This window comes from Camelus bactrianus, chromosome 31 (genome assembly GCF_048773025.1).
Source record: "Camelus bactrianus isolate YW-2024 breed Bactrian camel chromosome 31, ASM4877302v1, whole genome shotgun sequence".
Lineage (NCBI taxonomy): Eukaryota > Metazoa > Chordata > Mammalia > Artiodactyla > Camelidae > Camelus > Camelus bactrianus.
Genome location: NC_133569.1, coordinates 14,231,102 through 14,244,936, shown reverse-complemented (window position 1 = coordinate 14,244,936; position 13,835 = coordinate 14,231,102). Strand labels below are relative to the sequence as shown.

The 13,835-nt window shown below is 40.2% G+C and overlaps 1 protein-coding gene across 1 annotated transcript in view; it reads left to right on the top strand.

The window, feature by feature from the left end:
* HPGD (15-hydroxyprostaglandin dehydrogenase) overlaps positions 1–5,593 on the top strand; it is a 28,664-nt gene extending 23,071 nt beyond the window's left edge. Inside the window, exons 5-7 of the mRNA XM_074355813.1 lie at positions 572–648; positions 3,442–3,605; positions 4,588–5,593. Of these exons, the coding sequence (XP_074211914.1) occupies positions 572–648; positions 3,442–3,605; positions 4,588–4,726 (380 nt within the window). The 3' untranslated portion in view covers positions 4,727–5,593. The remainder of the gene's footprint in view (positions 1–571; positions 649–3,441; positions 3,606–4,587) is intronic.
* Positions 5,594–13,835: the final 8,242 nt, after the last annotated feature.

Below are 13,835 nucleotides of genomic sequence, written 5' to 3'. Positions count from 1 at the left end.
TCCAGGCATCGCGTACAGTTTAGAATCAAAAGAAGTTAACTTTGAATTTTCTTAAAGACTGAGAGGCATCTTGCAGTGCCATTGGTGACAGGGAAATGCTTAGCAAGGGGTAGTGGAGACAATTAATCATCTCCAGATCCCTCTTAAGTAATTTAAATTCCTTGGAAGCATTAAAAAGCTAGAATACATAGTTTTTAAAATCCACACTTAAAAACTGAACATTGGGTAGTAGCCTGCTGGATTTCAAGATGACTTTCTGTGTCTTAGATAGCATCGCCGTCTCTTGACTTCATCAGGGAGGCAGAAGAACTCACCCGTCACTCCTGGATGCCTCCCTCGGCTGTGCCTTACCTACCAGACGTGCTGGGCAGTGTGGTCCAGGTCACGGGAGGAATGAACTGGGCTAGGACTAGTGAGCTTTACAAAGTTGCCTGGTGGTTATCTTAGTGTATTTTCCAGACTAAATCATAAAATGGCACAGATGCAAATGGCTCATTGTCATAGCGACTGTTGGGGTTTGTCTGCTTATTTCTTAGCAAAATTGATGTTACCTCTTCTTTGTCTGTTCCAGGGCTCATGCCTGTGGCCCAGCAGCCTGTTTACTGTGCTTCGAAACACGGCATAATCGGATTCACACGCTCGGCGGCGGTGAGGACGCAACAACCCCAGTGTCCCTTGTCCTCTTTCTGTGCACGTGCGCAGCACGCGGTCTGCAAAGTAGACGGGGGTAGAGGCTGAATTCAGGACCTCTGGGTTAAAGATAGAAAGCTTATGCTTCAATATTTATTATTAAAAATAGTGTTCAGATCACATAAAGGACCAAATGTAGAATAGATAGATAAGTTTTAAAATTACGTAGATTCTTTTTTGGGGGGGGGGTTGGTAATTAGGTTTATTTATTTATTTATTTTAATGGACGTACTGGGCATTGAACCCAGGACCTCGTGCATGCTAAGCACGCACTTTACCACTGGTCACAAAGCCAAGTAGATTCTAAACACAGATAGGTTACTGAAAAAGTATCCTTAAGAATAAATAAGAGGGAGATAGTCTTTATTTTCAAAAGGACTCCAAATGGAAAAGTTATTAACTTCAGACTTCTTTCAGTGGAATAGGCAGTGTGTTTCAGGCATTGCTTGTCACTGAAGATAGGATAAAACCGAGTGAGATGCTAGAGGAAGGCAGGAGGGGCGGGGCTGACATTTACCCAGTAGGGCCATCACGGAAGCTGTCTCCATGGAGACCTAGCGTGAAAGAGTGCAGAGCTTAGAGAAATAGTTTGGACCTCATGGACCACATGCATTGACAGCAAGAGGTGAGAATGCTTGCCTTTTTATAAAAACTGGAAAAAGGAAAAAAAACCAAAAGGGGCAGCTTGAACAGAGCCTGCTGAGCAAGAGGAAAGTAGGACGAGGAATGACTGGAGATGAAAACAGGAGTCAGGCCAAAGGTGGCTTCTGGGCCGCGGCCATGAGCTTGGGTTTTATTCTGAGTGTGGCCATCAAGGGGTCTTTCCTGCACAGCAGTGACAAGATCCTATTTCCATTTGAAGAAGCCCATTCCGCCCACCATTTAGAGAATGTTAAAATTAGGACAAGTGCAGAAGAGGAAAGAACAGTCAGGGGACCCCCTTGCAATGCTTCATCTAGATGAGACAGAGAGAGGGGCCGGGTGAAGGGGACACCAGACACGCCAGGCACAGAGAAAGCAGGTGACATGGGAGCAGCCAGCATTGCCTCAGAAAGGGAGATAAGCAGCTCTCACACTCTTGATTTAAATGGACTGGAAATTCCCGTTTAATTTGCAAAGACTTCATCTTTAACCCAACTTTTAATGAACACATGATGCCATGACAATGCAAGGGAAATCTTAAAGACCAGAAATTTTGTATTTCCGATTACCAGACTAGAACGCTGTACAGTTGATGTTCACTATTTTTCAGTTACATTCTGCACAGTCACTTGCCAACACTGAATTAGAGAACACTGAACTGCTGCTCGGAGGGGAAGGTCAGGCCTCTGGTCACAACGCTTTGATCAGCCATGCAGCACATAACCTCGTTTTACGTGTATTTCTACTTAAAGATACCTTACTTAACATGTATTGTGTTTAATATGTATTGTATTAACATGGCCAATAGCATTTATGACTCGTGCCTGAAGGGAAGCGTCTCTTAACAACCGAATTTCTCCATAAGGCACATCGCAGCCTTCTTGTACTTAGAAACACTAGACAGCACATCAGCACTGTGCTGGGAGGGCATTTCAAACAGCAGAATCGCCAGCAAAAAGCACAAAGATGAGGAAAAACATGGACAAGCAGGGCAAAAAGGACACTTGTTTATGGTATGAGAGCTGAAACGAGCAGGCAGAGAGCATCGTCTTGTTTGACCTTGGTCCACATCCGGCAGCTCGAATTTCTCACTCCTCTGTGCTTGTCCTCAGATAACCTTGAAAGCACCACACGTGTTGATGTTGGGGGCTACGGATAAATTTTAGCCAGAAAGCAGATGGAATCCACAAGTAATTGGCTTACACTTTGTTTTACACAGAGTTCACATAAAACCCATGGGTTGAAAATTAAACCAAAGAACGTTAGTCTGAAAATACTTAAAACTGTCTTTCAGACGGTGCAGGTACTAAGAGTGCCTTTAGAATCAGAGTCCTAGAACTTCCCACTAACAGTATATTTTTAAGCAAATATTCTCTGCTGTACAGCTCCAATTTGAAAGAAAACTTAGGATATCAATTTTAAACCTCAGCATTTTTTAAAATTGAAGTCTAGTCAGTTTACAACGCTGTGTCAGTTTCCAGTTACAGCATGGTGGTTCGGTTATACATACACATTTACTCCTTTTCAGATTCCTTTTCATTATTATACACTATTACACGGTATTGGGTACAGTTCCCTGTGCTGTGCAGGAGGACCTTGTTGTCTATCTATTTTATATATAGTAGTTAGTATCTACAAATCCCAATCTCCCAGTTTATCCCTCCACCTTCACCCTCTTTTAATTGAAGTAGAGTCGGTTTGCAATGTTGTGTTGATTTCTGGTGTACAGCATGGTGGTTCGGTCCTACTCATCCATACATATATTCCTTTTCATATTCTTTTTCACTATATGCTATTTAAGCCTGAGTTTCCTGCTGTGTTTAGTAGGTAAGAGCAGCTTAGATCATCCAGCATTTTCAGGAGTTGCCCGGTCATGTTGATTTTTTTTAGAAATTAATTAGGTGAGGCTTTGGGGAATTAATTCAGCACTCTGGGTATGTGTTCTTTTACTTTCTGCTGCCCTTCAGCCTTGCTGCTGTCATTGTCATGGCTAAAAGTATACTGGCTAGTACTTTTCACATCGGAGTCTTTCCATTAGCTTTAGTTATCAGTCTGTCCTGTGTTTATACAAAACTCCTGAAACCTGCAACTTCTCCTTCTGATTGGCAGATGGCTGCTAATCTCATGAACAGTGGGGTGAGGCTGAACGTCATTTGCCCGGGCTTTGTTAACACCCCTATCCTCAAGTCCATCGAAAAAGAAGAAAACATGGGACAATATATAGAATATACGGGTCACATCAAGGATATGATGGAATTCTATGGAATTCTGGAGTAAGTAAAACCATACCTGCCTTCCTTTGTAAGGTGGAGCGAAGCGTGATCTAGACCTAGGCAATAAAAAGGAGAAAATTCGCTTTTAAATGTGAGAAACTAATGCAAGCGTCAAAGTTTCAGTTTGGCAAAAATCTCTGAAAAAATATTTTTTTTCTGAGTTTCTGAATAGAATATGCTTACATGTCTTGAATTTTGCTTTTAGATATAGAGAATACATCATTAACACCTTCAACCATAACAGATACTTTTTTGAAAAAGGTGATGTTTAGTTATCTTTGGAAGCAATGATAACTTATCTGCCTAAGTTCCGAGCAATATTCAGATATACCCTTTGTGAAATTTCACATGGCCCCCTAACTTCAACCACTTTCATAAGAAGCAGTTAACCAACACACGTGTTTGGGGAATGACGTCTAAGTTAGAGCAGCTGGAGTTTTCACAGGACAAGGTCATGTGGTCAGATCCTCCAACACTGACCCATGAACTTACCCATCAACCTCTATGGACCTCAGTCTTCTCACCTGTAAAGTGGGGATAATACTAAAGCAAACTTAGGGGACTTTTGAAAGTCCACAACTAAGTTGATGTATGTAAGGTACTTAAAACAGCAAAAGATAAATAATAGACATTCAATAAACGTTAGCTACAATTCTTCCTATTTCTGCACTAGTAACATTTCTATCTGATAAGTCTAAATTCTACTGATAGGATAAAGATGGGAAAAATAATCACTTTCTCAATGTAAATAATAATTTTATGAATCCTTCCTGTCAAAATTGCAGAAGGTAGGGTGTGGAAATCTACCACTCACTTCACAATCTGGTAAATATCTAACTGAATAAAAATTGGAGGAACCGCCATGACTTACACTTCCATGTTACATGTTACAGATGATAGACGCTTCAGAAGCAACGCAAAATGAGGTGTGATTATGCCTTATTCTTTAGTTTTAAAACCCTGATGTTTCCTTTGTTTTCAGCCCATCAATGATTGCCAGTGGATTAATAACACTCATTGAAGACGATGCTTTGAATGGCGCTATTATGAAGATCACAGCTTCCAAGGGAATTCATTTTCAAGATTATGATACAACCCCATTTCACACAAAAACTCAGTGAACATCTTACATGTCAGCCTTAACTGCAAATAAGAACAGATGACTTACAGCCAGACATTATCTTCATTTGAATATAGCTCTTTGAATGAAATGTTACCATTTGAAGCTTGCTTTCATGCACTTGATGTTAATTTTTTCTAAATGATTAGTTGTCTATGGATTAAAAAAAAAATTAAGAACCATCAAAAATATGACATGGACCAAAGCTAGATTTTGATCTTTAGAGTCTAAGTAATGATTAAAACAAAGGATATTCCAGGAATATTCTGCCTTTCGGAAAATATATTTAAATTTGTGTTCGTAAGTATTGATGTTTCTTAGAACATCATTTTAAAGGCGATACTTGAATTGTTATTTAAATCAAGCCAGATGTTAAAAACTCATTTTGTTGCTATATTCGCACTTTAAAAGATGGAAGCTACTACCTACAATGGCAAATATTTAGTGACAATAACTTTTACTTGTGCACCATGTTTCAGCTCCTTAAAATGTGGCACATTTGGGGGACAGTAGGTAAGGAATAAATTACAGTGTGAATATATCCCAAATGAAAACTCTAGTGTATGGAAACGTGACAGAAATGAACTGTCTGAGACGTTGATCCACAGGTCAGCCTCCCAGCTGGGGAAAACATTTCCTTCCTCTTTGCTTACTTTAAAGAATTTTGACTCCAGAAATCTCAGGAATGAAACTTGTAATCATTATGGCAAAAAGGGTAGTTAGTGCTCCTAAAATGTCGTATTTAAGATAAGCTTGTTAAGAAAAATGTATACAAATGTAATTTTTCTGTCAGGTTACTTCTTTGTTTATTTGTATTGATTTCAGCAGTGCTTACTTTTCAATAAAATTTTTTTCGTAATCTCCAGAAGTTAGTTAGTATTTTCTGTGTAGCTATTGAGGAGAAAAAACCAGTTCTGTCACAGCCTCACTGTGGATGTTTCTGGGTGCTCAAAGCCATGAAAACAAGATGCAAAAACAACTGCAATGTTTAGCCTTTTCCCCCATCAGGTATTTTGAGGCAGAATCATTAAATGCACCTGCTTTGGATAACACTATTTGGAGGCAACAATTAATGCTAATAATAGTGAAAGCACGAGATTTCCGGATCAATCATTTCTTTATAGAAATAGTGTAGAAGTGATTCATTCTGCCTACTAACTCCGGAGCTCCCAGCTGGGAGCAGAATCCATCCATGTGAGATTACGAAGGATTGCCTGGGGATGCTGGAGTTGCTGTCACATCTTGCTCTGTTTGAATTCTGCCAAAGATAACAAATGCCTTCACTCTTAAGGAGTAATTTGAAACCGTTGTCTAGATGCTCATGTATCGTATTTAAAAAACACCAGGAAGTGAACATCAGCGAACATCTTAGAGAAATAAGTTGTATATTTAGGGACAGACTTGTTCATTCCTTGTGGCAGTGACTAATCACTCATATAGGTATGAGTAATATCGTTTATCTTACTCTTTTTTCAGTGTAATGTTCAAAGGTTCTCCTTTGTGGCTAAGTCTTTGCACTGGCAGCCTTCAGTATACTTGGTGCTTTGATTTATTGTTTTTAAATCAGTAAACTATGCAGACATTTAAAACCAAATACTGTTAGAACTAAAACAAAAATTCTGAGTTATGTTTTCAAAAGTTATTTTACATTAAAATATATCTTCTATAATAGCTTTAAATAATCTGTAATTTCATATGATATCTCCATATACTGGTTGAGAAAATAGTAAATATTAAATTTGGGGGGGAATCTCTCATTTTCTTAATTGAATTTTTCAGTGAAAACACTAATGTAAATAATTTTTTTCAAACATATTTTTTCTTAATAAAGGAAGTAGGACTCCCAGTGCAGCAAAACTAAAAATTTGTGGAAACTGAAAGACTTAGATTTGATGATTACATGAAATGTCCAACACACTTAATTTTCCCGTATACAAATAATTTAAGATTCTTGGAGTTCCATTTAAAGTACAAGTGATTACATAATAATTTCTGTCTAATTTTGCCTTGTCTGTTCATAAATTTAGGATTCTGAAAAGATCTGGAAATGTACATTTTTAAGAAAAATTTAATTGTTTTTACAAGTTAAATATCATTTGTAAGTAGCTCTTTTCTTACATTAGAATTTCAAAAGGCAGTTTACTGGGGCTCAGGAAAAGTGACTGGGTCCAGGGTCACAAGTGCTACCATTCCTCCATCCCGTCCCTTTTGTTAGCGTCCCTCCTGGGTAGCCTCCTCGGATGACGGCTCCCCGGGTCCACGGACTGACTCTCACCAGCTTCCAGCCAAACAAGAACTTGGTTTTGGCAACCGAGCTGTTGGCCTCTTCTCAACTTATGTGCTGACTACGGAGACAGTCCTTGTGGTCAGAGAGACCTTGACCAGAATCAGATGACATGCCTCTCCCAAAGTGTGGAGGACAGGGGAGTGGGCAGGATGTTGACCTGAACCCTGTGGATTAAGGAAAGGAGAGGGACAGTTTCCAGGAGGAAAGGTGGTGAACACATGCTGAGCTAACAAAACAGAAAGGTAGGCACTACGGAGGAAGACATAGAAAGAGTGAACAAAGGATGTTTTATGCCTTGATCCCTGGGACACATTTTCAAAGGCTATCATGGTTCCTATAATATGCCAAGATCCATGTTTTTCAAACTGTCATATTGGAGAGGATATGATAGAAGAAAAGAGAAAATGAATAGAAAATAGAACAAGCATCTCGTGTATATAATTGCACTTATTCTCAATATAAAATGTATTTCTTATTGTGAATCAAAGTGGAAAAGGGTTCAAAAGCTCCTTGCTTTCATGTTGGCTGCAACCCTTGCTTCTAGATTTCCTTCCTTTTTGAATTTCTGTCTATATAACTGTATTAATCCTACAGCTCCATTCAAATTTCTTAGCACGATTTCTGATTCCTCTTACTAAAATTTTATCCTGCATATAGTCATGTAACAGAGAAGAACAAACCTGACTCCACATTGGGATCTGTTCCTTTAACTCTAACCTTTGTGCTCTGTTTCCCGCTTAGTCGTGCTGGTGCTGCACTTTTGTAAAAGAAAGTTGCCTACAACCTGGAATATACAGGAGAGCCCATTCTCAAGGCTCTGACCTTTAAAGGTATATACGTTTCAGTTCATATAGAGATAAAAAGTTGCAGAATAGAAAATAGCAATTGTCTTGTTGGAGGTTGATAGGAACATTGTGACCAGACCTACATGGACAGCTGTAAGAACAAAGGATTCCAGCACCAAGAAGTTTGCAACAGCCAACCACACCCCCTCCCATTTTAGTATAAAAGAAGCCTGAATTCTAACTTGGGAAAGATGGTTCTTTGGGGCACTAGTCCACCATCTTATCTGTCTGCTCTTTCCTAATAAAATCACTATTCCTTGCCCCAACACCTCAGCTCCTGATGTACTGGCACATATATTTGCTCCTGTACCCACGAAGTAATTTTTAGAACCATGGATACTTTGTAATCATCGAGGATGATTATCAGAGGATTCAGATAAACCTTGAAATCCATGGCTTAACACAAGAGAATTTTTTTTCTCCGCTCACACAAGAATCCAATGCTAGTATTCACTGTGCGGGTTTCCACGAGGCGCCTTCTGTCCTCTAGCTTCACAGTCAAGGGTTTTGGAATCATTCACTTCCAGCCAGTGGACTGGAGAAGAAAAAAATGGAGAAGGTACACCTGCTTCTTAAACATTTCAGCCTGGAAATAACACTCGTTGTTTTTACTCATAGCAAACTGGTGAGAACTAGTCTCCGAGCATGCAAGGGACTCTGGGAAATGTAGATGCCGCAGACACATCCAGGCCTCCCAGAAACAACTCTGCACCGTAGGAAGGGAGCGCGAATTTTTGAGGGACAAACAAAACTTTTGTCTTTGCCACACCTAATGTTTCTGTAAATCCCTTGTTCCTCACACTGAAGACATTCACTCCCACTCCCAGGAAACATCCTGTTTAACTCTATTCATTTTCTCTGCAGAATTTTATCCTAAAGAATGTTTCTCTGGGAATTTTTATATGATCATCACTCTTTGCATGCACACACACAAATACACACATACACATATACACACACATACACATGCACACACATACACATGTACACACATACACGTATACACACACATATACACACATACGCACACACATACACACACATATACACACACACAAACACACACATATACATACACATGCACACACATGTATACACACATGCACACACATACACACATGCACACACATACACACATATATACACATATACACACACACACACACACACACATATACACATACACAAATTTAAAGTTAATTTTTGTTTTGCATATAAGGCTCTAAATGCTAAAAAAATTTCTTTGGATTTGGTAATATTAAAATTATTAATATATGATTGATCAAAACAACAAGTATATTAAATGTTTTATAAATAATTATTCTTAAATAAAAAGTTCAGTGCAGCAGAAATGCATTTTTACTAGTATAAATGGGGCTTGTCCCCCAAATTATTCATATACTTAAGGATGAACACAAATGTCACTTGTTGATAAAATAAATGTCAGCATCAAAGAAAAGAGAAAATGAGGCAGAAGCAATATTTGAAGCTAATGTTTAAGAATTTCCCCAAAGTAACTCAAGCTGCTGATTCAAGAATCAATACAAATGAGAAGAAGAAGAAAAAAGCTCACTGGCTGAATGATAGTAAAAACCACTGAAAACCAACGACTGGAAGAAATCGTAAAACCAGCCACAGGGGGAAGAAAAAGAGTAAAAATAAAATTAGCAGCTGACTCCTTAACAGAAACCACATAAGTCAGAAGACAATGAAATAACCATTCCACGTTCCAAAACAAACCAACAAGAACCTGGAGTTCCACACGCAGTAAGAAATCTTTCAAAATTGAAGATGCAATAAAGGTGTTTTAGGAGGGGAAAAATAAAAACCCCTCTGGGAGGATTTATCACAGCAGATTCACATTCAAAGAAATACAAGCAAGAAGTTTTACAGGCACCAAGAAGGATCCCCAGATGGAGGAAGGCATGCAGGGAGGTAGGAAGGAGAGTAGAAAAAGAAAAGGCATGAGGAACTAGAATAAGTATTTATTTTATGAAGCAATGAAAATAATGACTTCTAGGATTTAAAATCTATGAAAGCACAGGAAAGTTAAGGAGATAAGTTAAAGTGCTCTAAGGCATTCATATTTTCTAAAATTTGGTTAAAAAACCCACTAGTTAATAATAGGTATTTATAAATCAAGAGAGCCTAGGGTAATATTTAAGATAAATACTGTATAACTAATAAGCTAATTGAGATGAAATTTTTAATAATAATAATTAGCTGATGCGTCCACAGGAAAGAAGGAAAAATAGTACATACGATGTTGGACCAAACAGAACACAAATAGGTGTTGAAATGAGCAAATCATGAACTGTCAGCCCATGTTTCTCGTTCCAGCCCCCACTAGTTTCCCACTGCAGTTAGAACAAAATTCTCCCCTGATCACACTTATTTTTGCTCCCCTCCTTTCTGAGTGCTCTAGCCCATTGGTTTCTCTGACCCTTGAAAGCGTCAGACTTTCCCTCCCCGGGCCCCTGCGCTGGCTCATTCTGCTTCGGTGTAAAGGAGGAGAAGGCGCAGAGGGGTGGACGCGGGGAAGCTGACCACTGAGGATTCTAGGGGGCTGACGCAGCCTTCTCTCTTCTCTACAAATTGCTGAAGGAGCCAAGAAGAGGTAAATGAAACAAGATCCTCGCATTTGCCTCAGGAACCGCTCAAAATGAGTCGCCCTTTAAAAGAGAACGTTTTGCTGGAAATGGCCACTTCTCTTCTCTGGCTTTCTCCCCAGTCAAGCCATACGTTTGCGTGTCTGTGCGTGAGGAGCTCTTCAAATAATGCTCTTCCACTTGGTTGGGTTTTGTTTTTTAAGTTTCAAATGTTTCATAGCAATGACAAAAAACAAGATGCTTGCAGCTCAGCAATCCTCCTTAGTCACTCACCACAACTTGTAAAAAAGATGAAAAAGATAATGAGAAAAAGACATCAGTCAGGGCTCTGTCATCCTGCGTGTGAAATGGCACCGAGAGAAACAGCCGCCCAGCAGCCCCGGAGCCCGACGTGGAGGTGCTTTAGAGCACATGGAGAAGGAACTGCCACGGGTCCAGTCCTGGGGCGACTGGGACGGTTTTGGATTATGACTGATAACCGCCCCACCACTAAAGAGTTCAGATCAGCCAGCAAGTCATACGCACTAAGGTCTGTGATCAGCACTCAGCCAGTGAGGCACTGGGTACCACGGAAAGGCCTGCTTTTCTGTCTCAGATGCTGCGATTGTAATACGAATAGCTTGTTCACTGTTCAACTGACTCTGAACCAACAATGATTACAAACATCTGTATGCGGACAATTAAATTCAGAAATCTATTCCTTATGCTTAGGCTAAACATGAAAAACACGTTTCTCTGAAATTTATCCAAATTTTTTCCTAGTATCTTTACCCTAAGATTGGCATCACCCCTCCCCCAACCCCTAATTTTAATTTTCTTCCATTTGCAGGGATTCTATCAGAAAACATCCTGACAAATTCTTCTGTTCCCTTCAATATGGGGGAGATTTACAGATGAGGGTAAAGGGGAACAGAACAACCAGAAGCTGGGGTGGGGTGGGGGTGGATTTGGGGAAGCCTGAATTTGATAAGGATGAGCCCAGATAAGGCAGGACTGGTGAGTGGTGGTCTGATGGTGAAAGGTCTGGAATATCCGGCTGGAGGTCCAGTCTTTGGGAACCGGAGGCAGGAAGTCCTGAACGGGGGAGTGACCCGATTCAAGCGTGTGTTACCCCAAGTCACTCCTTAGAGTTGATTGACCAGGACAGACACTGAAGGCTTGAGAGCCGTTATGAGAAAAGTAAAAATACCCCATTAGCACATGTAAGATGTTACGGGAACTTGATTTCGCGCAGTGGAAGTGGGTCAGAGAAAAGGGGATGGGAAAACAAAAGATCCCAGACTGGAGGGATCCAACTTCCTGACTCAGTTTCATAAAAAGCAGCATGTTCACCCCCATAAAACCCCAGTGTCTGCCTGTGTCCTTCCCATAAACTCCCGGCCCCCCCTCACTGATAAGATGTAGGAAGAGGAAGCAGCAAAAAAATATACTTCTGCAGCCAACAGATAAGGGTGATCAGATTTACTTAAGAAAACTCAAACTCAAAACACTCTCCTTACCAAGGAAATTTGCCCACTCTCGTCCCCATGGGCAGGAAGAAGTGAGCAGGCCACTCATCAGCTAATATTTTGTAAGCCTTTTGCCACACAAATCTGCTTAAAATAATCACTGGATTTATCTACAATTAGGTGGCCACCGTGATTCATTTGAAAAGGTCCCTGGCAGAGGCTGGAAGTGGGGACCTGGCTATACAACAGGGTGGCAGCAGCAGAAGCAGCAAATAAGACCACACAGGGTAGTGGAGAGCTCACCCATCTCCAGACGCCCCCTTGTTTCACTTAAATAGAGTCACCCAACCCTGCTGTGTTTCAGCTTACTTGTGACAAATCTTACTTTAATGATATTTCAACCCGCCTGTAAAAACCTAAAGCAATGAAATAATACTACTCAGCCATAAAAAATAATAAAGTAATGCCATTTGCAGCAACATGGATGGACCTGGAGATTGTCATTCTAAGTGAAGTGAGCCAGAAAGAGAGAGAAAAGTACCGTATGGTATCATTCATGTGTGGAATCTAGAAAGGAAGGAAGGAAGGAAGGAAGGAAGGAAGGGAGGGAGAGAGAGAGAGAGAGAGAGAGAGAGAGAGAGAGAGAGAGAGAGAGAAAGAAAGAAAGAAAGAAAGAAAGAAAGAAAGAAAGAAAGAAAGAAAGAAAGAAAGGAAGGAAGGAAGGAAGGAAGGAAGGAAGGAAGGAAGGAAGGAAGGAAGAAAAAGAAAGAAGGAAAGAAGGAAAGAAAGGAAAGAAAGGAAAGGGAGGAAAGAAAGGAAAGGGAGGAAAGGAAGGAAGGTAGGAAGGACACTATGAACTCATGTACAAAACAGAAACAGACTCGCAGACATAGTAAACAATCTTATGGTTACTGGGGGAAAGAAGGTGGGAAGGGATACATTTGGGAGTTTGAGATTTGCAAATGATAACTACTATATATAAAAATAGATTAAAAACAAATTTCTTCTGTCTAGCACAAGAAACTATATTCAATACCTTGTATTAACCTTTAATGAAAAAGAATATGAGAACGAATATATGTACATATATGCATGACTGGGACAGGATGCTGTACACCAGAAAGTGACATATTGTAACTGACTATATATCAATTTAAAAAATAAAAATAAAAAGAAGTAATATGGACGTATTTGTGTTGGGAAGACGATCTTGGGGTGGGTTCAGAATGGAATAGATGGAAGCTGTCCTGAAAGCCCAGGGAACTAAGTGGGACAGCATCACAAAATCCCGCAGGAGAGGCGACAGTGGCCTCAAACTGTGCGGTAACCATGGAGACGAAGCTGTAAACCCAGCCAGGAGCACAGGAAGGAATCAGCATCAGCAGAGCCAGGTGGGAACAGAGCCGGGACAGGGAGGACAGCTCCATTCAGAAAGGCATCCTCAGCATAATCACGGATGTTTACTGAGCGCTTAGTCTGTTCCAGACACCGTGCCAAGCTCTTCATTTCAACTCTTGCGAAAACCTTATAAGACAGAATGCCGTTCCTATCTCAACACTGGGAAATAAATGAAGTTTCAACGGCCTTGGAGATCGTTGAAATGTTAACAGTAATATCAGCACCCTCGATCCAGAAACATTCAACACATTTTGAAGTCTATGATTTATTTCGTCCATATCCACGTGAGGCAGGGTTCAACTATTAAATCTGCTTAATTGTAATAAATGGGGAAATTGACAGATCTGGGAAAGAAACAGTGATGCCGGGGCAGGACTAAAACTCTGGATCTCATCATTCCGAAACTGGAGAGCTTTTCTGGCTCTCGTAGTTACTATAATTAGAAAAGACGGTGTCTCCGGTTTGTGTTTCACAAATTGCATTCCTGCCAAAGAGATTTTAGGGGAAAACATGAGTGCAGGCT